This window comes from Orbicella franksi, chromosome 2 (assembly GCF_964199315.1).
Source record: "Orbicella franksi chromosome 2, jaOrbFran1.1, whole genome shotgun sequence".
In the NCBI taxonomy this organism is placed as follows: Eukaryota; Metazoa; Cnidaria; class Anthozoa; order Scleractinia; family Merulinidae; genus Orbicella; species Orbicella franksi.
This window is the reverse complement of record NC_138146.1, coordinates 20,431,415-20,439,779: the sequence shown is the minus strand read 5'-3', so window position 1 is coordinate 20,439,779 and position 8,365 is coordinate 20,431,415. Positions and strand designations below refer to the sequence as shown.

At 40.7% G+C, this 8,365-nt stretch overlaps 1 protein-coding gene across 1 annotated transcript; it reads right to left on the bottom strand.

Moving 5' to 3' along the window:
• Positions 1 to 383: 383 nt before the first annotated feature.
• Positions 384 to 4,902, bottom strand: LOC145478557 (uncharacterized). Its single transcript, XM_081456616.1, has 8 exons — positions 4,847 to 4,902; positions 4,567 to 4,609; positions 3,298 to 3,369; positions 2,638 to 3,177; positions 2,232 to 2,329; positions 1,944 to 1,993; positions 1,312 to 1,496; positions 384 to 471 (listed from the first exon to the last, which is right to left on the bottom strand). Exons 3-7 carry the CDS (start codon positions 3,347 to 3,349, stop codon positions 1,331 to 1,333), a joined length of 906 nt encoding a protein of 301 aa, XP_081312742.1. The 5' UTR covers positions 3,350 to 3,369; positions 4,567 to 4,609; positions 4,847 to 4,902; the 3' UTR covers positions 384 to 471; positions 1,312 to 1,330.
• Positions 4,903 to 8,365: the final 3,463 nt, after the last annotated feature.

The window sequence follows — 8,365 nt, the reverse complement described above, 5'->3', positions numbered from 1 at the left end:
CGTCCTGCGGACACAAAATATCCTCTCGTTTTAATTAAGAATTTTTGTATTTAATTTAAAGGAGTGATTTATTTTCACAATTACTACACCTGAATTGGATCTCTAGCTCTTCTAGGACACTAAATATGTGAGTGAAGAAAAACGCTTTTGTACAACCTGTCACGATCCCGCTACACAGCAACATTGAAGTAGCTTAATATAATAACATACGTGTTTACCAGTAATAACACGGTTCAATCTGCTCTTCACGTATTGAGCATGAACTGTCTCCTTGATGTACGCGTCCTTCAGCGCAAATATTTTTTTACAATTGCTTCACATTTCGACACCAAACAAAACTTTTTTTGAAACCTAGAAAACGGTGTCAGTCGATTTGGACTCTATGTACAGGGCAGTGTAGTGTCCCACACCATGGATTCATGTCCGTCCGTTGTAACTTTTCTGTCGTTATTTTGTCCTGCAAGTCGTTTACTGTCGAGTAAAGAAAATGAGAAAGTGAGAACGTGATAATGAAAAATGCAAGGTTTTTATTTTGTTTTATCTTTGTTAACAAAAATATATTGAACCGGACTGGCTCTGAACCAATCTTGCCACCAGGGCTTACTCGGTCTTAAAATCCAACATGGCGCCTTACTCCAAGAAAAGCGCCATCCTGGATTTTAATGCCGAGAAAGTCCTAGCCGTTGCTAACGTCTCTCTGAGTATAATTTATTATAGCGACGATATTCCTATGACGTATGTATGTAGGATATCTACAGCTACTAGCAGATCTGATACATAACAGATTTTAAATATTCAGTCATTAAAGTCATTAAACGCATATGAACCAGTCATTTATAAACGTATACGTTATAAAAAAAAATAGGTTTAACGTTTCTAATGATTGTTGACGTTATTTTGTGACACAAAAATGTAATTACTGTTTAATCAACACGCCTATAACGATATGAGCCAATCAGAAACGAGAGAAAAACACACAGCCGGCGCCACGCGTGGGAAATCACGAGTGGCTCAGTTTTTACCTGCCGTTGGCCGAAAAAATACAGCACGTTTGTTCTAGCTGGTTAGAACTTGTCTCATGCTCAACTTCCTTACATCCAATTTTATGTAGAGAATTCAGTTTGTCTTGCAAAAACCGCTCTAAAACCACTCTAAATGACATTTTAGTATTAATATCTTCGCGTCATATAGCTAGCTGTTCATTGCATAACAATAATTGCGCAAAGGTTATAGTAGACATTTGAGTTATAATGTCCACAGTTTTCAAATGATGAACGATAGTTGGTTGTTACATGTGAAGTATGACCACACCTTGTCAGTGGCTTTGTTTCTAGTAGGCGTTAAATGAATCCTTGTAAACTTTAAGTCCATCTCCGAGAGACTCGTCAGGTGTTACTGTTTGCTGTAGAAGCGACGCGTCGTCTGATCCACCATCCACCATAAAATGCGCCACTGTGATTGGCTGAGTTGAAGGGTTTCCGGGCACGTATCCTTCCCTTCAGGTAAATAGATGAGATAAGTTCAGTAAGAGCACCACGAAATACTGATTGATTAATTGCTAACTTTTCTAAACCTTAAATGAAAAGGGCGGGCTTGACGTATATCTAAGCAAATATTATGAAACTGAAAAGAAATGTGGTCTACTAAGAAGGGTATTACAAGCTTAATTGTCATTTCATTTTATTGAGTGTAGTCTCCTTACGGGTCTAATGTGTTTTTACTATTAGTAGCACACAGACCCTGACGTAGCAAAAAGGTTTTTGCCATTTAGATAGGTTAGATGCTTGTGTGGCAATAGTCAGGAGAAGTTGAAAATGCACGAACTCCTACTGACAAAAGACATGTGCTTTGCACACGTAAGGTACAGGTTTGTGTTTTTTGTAGTTTTGCATCAGACTAACCGTTTAAAGATATGGGTAAAACGTAGCTGTAAAGAACATTACCTGAAATAAATATTGTTGACATAGGCTTCTCTTCGCAAAGCTGTTTTTATCTGAAAATATACATATTCTGCGTGACTTTTCCATTGAGCTTATGAAAGCACGGTGGCTTCTTGGAAAGTAAGTTAGGCTAACTTTCTTAACAGCGTGGCATAATACAAGGACCGAGGCAAACTGCAACTGGTGGGCTAGTATTTGGCCGGGAGGGAATGCAAAAGCGGGGTAGCGGGGTAGTATAACACGGGAACAAATATCTTTTTTGTGGAGCCGCTGAACTCATAATAAACTTACCGCTGTAGCAAGGTTACCCGCGAGGATCTGGTAAGCAGGAGAGGCGTGGTCAGTGAATTCCGACTTCCACGGCTGCTTGAGTTTCATTGTAATTTCACCTGTAGAACAAAACACCATTGGTTAGGGACAGGGTTAGATACATGCTTTAACTAAAACTACTGAAGAACATTTCCGTACTTTGTTTTAGCTATAAGTAAAAACAAGCTCTTTAATTTATATGTTGAGTTCCCGACAAAAAGTAGACATTGGTGTCGAGAGAAAGAGGACGTGGCTTCTTAGTGCATTCGGTAAATTCACATCGTTACTAATTAGTCCCAACGTACAGCCTCTCAGCTCAGGAAAAATTTATCACTGCCAATCAACGATGCTCATTTAATTAACGATAATCATCTCGGTAACTACTCACCTGGGTATGGTGCGTAAGCAGTTCTGGGCGGATGTGGGGGTTGGCAGGGGTTTGGGCACACTGGCATGACAGACGGGTCACAGCATCCTGCCATTCCCATGTCAGGCATGGGTGGGGGCATTGGGCAAGGATTGGCGCAAGTAGGACCTGGCTGGCAACAGGCCGCTGGGGGTGGGGGTGGAGGAGGGACGAAGAAACTGGGTGGTGGAGGAGGTGGGGCAGGGCACGGGTTGAAGCAGGAAGGTCCTGGCGGACAGCAGTCCTGTTGTTGTTGATCCGTTGGCGCTGGCTGGTCCATTTGCTGCTGTTCCGGTGGTGCAGGCATGAATTGTTGTTGGCCTTCAGGTGGAGCCATAAATTGTTGTTGGCCATCAGGAGCGGGCATGAATTGTTGTTGGGAGTCAGGTGCCGGCATGTATCCTGCCATGGGTGGTGCCTGGTCCGGCTGAGGTTCAGGAGCTGGCTCCTGTTGGTCCGCGCAGGGATTATCGCAGTCGGGTCCCGGGGCACAGCAACCGCGTTTGCTGGGCTCTGGGGCCGCTGAAATATGGACAGAACAGGATAATGCAAATTAGATAATAACAAGAAACATACAGGCAAAGTCAAGTAGTAGTCAGAGTAACATATTGAATACGTTGAAACAGGAATATTTGTACCTACCATGTGTCAGGACAAATAACGTAAAGCACAACAGTAGTGTTGCTCGTGTCATATTGGTTGGTCAGCGATCCGCTGTATGGATAAACAACATTGGGGAGAAATTGTTACACCTTAAAGCATTATGTTATGTAATCATTGTTTCCCTTAAGTTGCAAAGATTGTCGCCAATAATTTCTTATAACAAAACGCCCAGGAATATCTCTTAAGCACCAAACAAACATATACAAGTGACTATATCAAAGATCATATATTTGAACTGCGGAGAAAGATACGAAGACATGATTGATCATCGCAGTTGTACACACAGCTTAAGTAATTGTAAAATTAAGCCTGAAAAAAATTTAGGCTTGAATTTTTCTCAGGCTTAATCAGTTCCCAACTGCTTCAGTTGTGTGCATGACTGCGATGATCAATCATGTCTCAAAACAAACATAATTACGGAAAATGCTCCCCTTCCATTCACTGCGAACTTTTAAAATTACCATGGAAGTTCTAGAACTTCGTGAGAGGACCACAAAAGAGCTGTCTGTTGTGGTCCTATGTATGCATGGCAGTCTAAACAAACTCAACAAAATCAGGTTTGGTGCCATATCAAAATTATCTTCAGTTGTCACGAAAACTTTTAAAGAGCATAAACGTTAGCGGAAATAATTTTCCACAAATGTTCTGTTTGTTGCCCAACTCGGACGGCAAAAAATGTTCGTCTTTGAGACAGAATCAGAAACCACATTAGAATTACTCCGCCATATTTTATCATCTAGATCAAAACGCTCTCTTTTCTAAACATTTTCTACTAATTCTGTGATTTTCCCCATTTGAACTTGTTATATGGTAATGTAAAGAGAATCTAATGATTAATCGTTGCTGCGGTTTATAAGGTAATTTACTCTGTACTGATAACGAAGAAGTTTCCATCATCGTTTTCTTCTTGGTTACAAAATCATTTCAGCTTTTATATTCATATTGAAAATACTCGCGTCAATTAATATAGACCCGTCATGAAGGTTGACCCATAAGAACACTGGTGACTTCACCCCACTTTCATTAACGATTGGAAAAAACATGTAGAAATTCGTAGGCAAAAGCCGTAAAAGATTAGGAGAAATACCACTATGTTATCTTCATTTCCCTCGGTGATTTGGCTGAGTTTTGGCACAAACTAAGGAAGCACCTAACGGGTGATATTTTCTGTTTATGAGTGAAGCCACCGGTCTTTCGACCACACATGTCGGATAGGGGCAAATATTATCCACTCTCTTACTCACTCACCTTCGTTAAAACACTGCCTGGCCTTCAGGGCTCGCTTTAACGTCTTAAAAGAACAGGAAAAACTGTTACTCAAATGACTAAGAATATATTGTACTTATCTCAGAAATGGTAGCTGTCTCTCCGTATTTGACCTCAAGATTTGTTGACAAGTGAAATCTAGGGTCGCTGGGAAAGTTTGTCATCGACCAACGCCTACTGCAAGAGCACCCGGAAGCTAATTTGGCTCGTAAATTCACTGCTGCCAGGTTGTAAAACGCGGTCTGTAAAATCGAATATTTACCTTGAATCCCTGAAGAATTTTAGACGAAAGATCACCCTAGTCAAACTACGATCTCCGGACCGTTTATGAATTAAAAATTACCTAATTCCTAAAAGAGTACGTTAATCGCTAGTTTGGAACGCCTTGTAAGGTTGACTACGTCAGTGTGTAAACACTGACATGGCAGGTGGCGATCTTGTTTATTACAAACAGGCTTGTCACGGACCAGCCAATAAGAACGCGTTGAACTTTCGTTACATCATTGACAGTTAGTCACCCGTGACAACTCAACAGGTATCCTTTCTCTGCCTCGTGAGTTTCTGTAAAACTAAGGATAAAGTTACGCGATTTGATTTGTTTTTGTTATTTTTTATTCGGTCTTTTTGTTCGTCTTAAATCGTTGTGCTCCAGCGGTTTTTTCGTGTCTTATTTCTAACGAGCTAGTTTTATAAAGGAAACGTTTTCATCGTTTTGATGTCCAATTCTCTGCAATCCACAATTCTTTCCTCATTTGTCAAATATACTTTATAGCCATAAATATTTATGCTCGTTTTGCAAACATGGACTGGTTGGTAACACTTCGAAGCGGGATTTTTTGTCTCGTTTGCTGGATGAACTCTCGAATGGGAGACAACTTTGTGTTCACTGATTTACAATGGGGAACTTAAAAACCAAGTCTGATGTTCTAATTCAGTCTCTGCCCCTTACTGAATACGTGTTGTTGATAGCTTTTCCATAGTGTTACAACAAGCCTGCTGTTGTGTCATTAACGTTGAGTCAAGCATAAGCAGCGAAGAGACGAGTAACATAAACAGAATGTCTGGTCGTTGTTAGCGCAGACTGCCGGAATTAATTTTTGATACTGACTTGTGACCGGCCAGAACTGATCTATGTGTATAATTTTTCTTGGGTAGTACGGAGACATAAGCGAGCCGGCACAGCATGGCACAGTGTAAATCAACTGTCATCATAGGCTAAGCCAGCATGGACTTGCTCTAAATTTCGCGAAAAACTTCACATTTTGTTGTCTCTTGTCTTGAGAGGTCATTATACAGGTTTTTGTTGGAAACGATTAGCAGGGATTTCAGATAGACGATTGAAGAATGGGAGGAGAGCAGGGGATTGGATTCTTTAAGATTATGCTCTAACGCACATACGAGTACGATCAACAGCAATCTATCCATTGTCTATCACCATTGTGATCACTCGAACGAGTATGATCACGTATTGTAGACTTGAAAGCGTAGGTATAAGGCGCTCTGTGGATTCTAAGGTGCATGACTGATATGTCTTTAAGCTCCAACCTTGACCACAGATGTGGCGAGAGTTTCCTGTCTAACAAGTTCAACTTACCAGGGGAATGGGAACTGGGGACCATCTGGGAACATGGAATCTGATGGGAAAGAAACAAATAATCAGGCTGTTTTCTATGCAAGTATACTAATTTTCTTCTACTAGTATCTTTTCCGACACACATTTTAATTTCAGGACGTGGGAGAAGTGAAGATCAAATTATTCAGCTTTTAAATGATACTGAACACTCACACACGGCGTTCATTTATTTCAAGATACTGATGAAAAGTCTGACTCGTAAACATGTAAACTCGTAAGCAAAAACACCGAAAAAAGAGTTATTTACTGCAACGTTAGATATGTGCTATTTATTGAATAACTCTAAGATGAAAGTATTCCACAGTGAATATTCCGATTCCACAACAGTAGTCTAGTCCCTGAACTCTTCCTTCCCCGCCTGGATTCAAGTCCTTTCACGAGAGCGAAAGAGGGTTCAGGGACTCCTGGGACTAGACTTATAACTATTAAATAGTTTAAAGAACAAGGGTTGTGTGCGCGAGTGGCTTGCACTCGTTACAATTGTTGCCTATCAAACCCTTATTGAATTAGCTCGGGACATGATTTCACTATTTTTCCAGGATTATATTATTCAGCACAAAACGTTCATTGTTTCATTGGTTCGGTTACGTTATCTCTGAGGTCCTTAAGGTGCGGCCAGCCGGGAAAGTCTCTTGAAGTAACCAGGAACAAAAGAACCTCTCTTTTATTGTTGCGTGTCAATCAGTTATATGCTCATAGTACTGTACAGTAGAGCACATTGAGTATATAAATCACTATAATCGTTATATACAACTTTTCAAACGGATTTCTCAAAACTTGAAAGGCTTAACTTATGCTTTGCACAATAGGCAGCAGATTTCCTTACGAATAAAATCGATACCAATTTTGCTTTTGAGTGAGGTTGCGACATATTCTCGACCCCAGAGTCGCTTGTTCCTCTCAGCCGGTGGGGCCTTTTATTCCATGCACCTTTTTCTCGTGCTAAGGCCCGGCAGGTTTTGAGAGACAAGCGGCTCTGGAGACGAGAATTGGTTGCGGCGGCGATTGGGAACAATTTTCCTTATTTCTCTCTTTCCCTTTTTCTTGGGTCATTTTCACCATTCCAAAAATTGTAAGATTTGTCAGAAATAGCAGTTACTAAGGTTAGCAAACACTTTGTATTACCTAAAAAAGTCGGTAACCTCGAGCTTTTATAACGCTTCGTATTTTTTTGTTTAGTTGCAATTTACGTTTCTTTCTTTCGAAAGAAAATAATTTCCTTTTTCATTTTTCTTGTAACAACCTTACTGAGAACAATCGGTAGATATCTCAGTTGAATCCCTTTGATGCGCCTTGCAGGACGTACTGTGCAGGGGTACTGTGAGGCAAGGAGCAGCTGATATATACCACAACCAAGAGGAGAGTCTACACGGTCTGAATGCCAGTCCGCGGTAGTAGATTCTATTGAATGCCGTTTTAAGCTGTTTTGACTTACTTAATTTTTGTGAACATTTCGTTTGACCGGATTTATCGGTCAGGGTATACCTGTAGTTTTGAAGCCCGTTTGATCTGAATTTGAACATTTTGGTCTGAAAAATGTTTGCATATGCCGGTCAGCACTAGACCATATTTGTATTCTCGGTATTGGACTGGAACTAGCTTGCAACTGAGGCTAATGCAGGGAGTCGTTTCAAATACAAATGATGTTAATCGCTTTTTAATGATATTCCCCCTCATGAACCTCCATTGCAAGCTAGTTCCAGTCTGATACCGAGCTGAGAATACGAGAGTGTGGAACTTATTTCTAACTTTTGCTAACGTTTTTATTCTTCTAGTTCATGTGTCTCTTGTCTGAACCGAGGCACTTGTTGGATAAGGCCTTGTCTGAATATAGTGTATATCGATTTACATGTAAGGATCAGGTTTGAAAAAAGATTAGGGAAAATAGCGTTGTTTGGTTTTAAAGTGTCGACGCGGCGCACACCCCCACCCAAATGTTCGTGGAACACCCCTTCCGGAAGATAACCGACTTCGTTAGCGCGAGATGGTAAAGCGCCATTACAACCAGGTTGGAGAGTTTTAGCAGTGCGATAGAATTCTCCCTTCTCGTAACTTTCTTCAATTCAGGGTTAGCCATGAGAGGAATTCCCGCGCGTTTTGCCCTCGCGTGCTAACAAACTCAAGTCAATTATTCGTAAAAATGCCTAA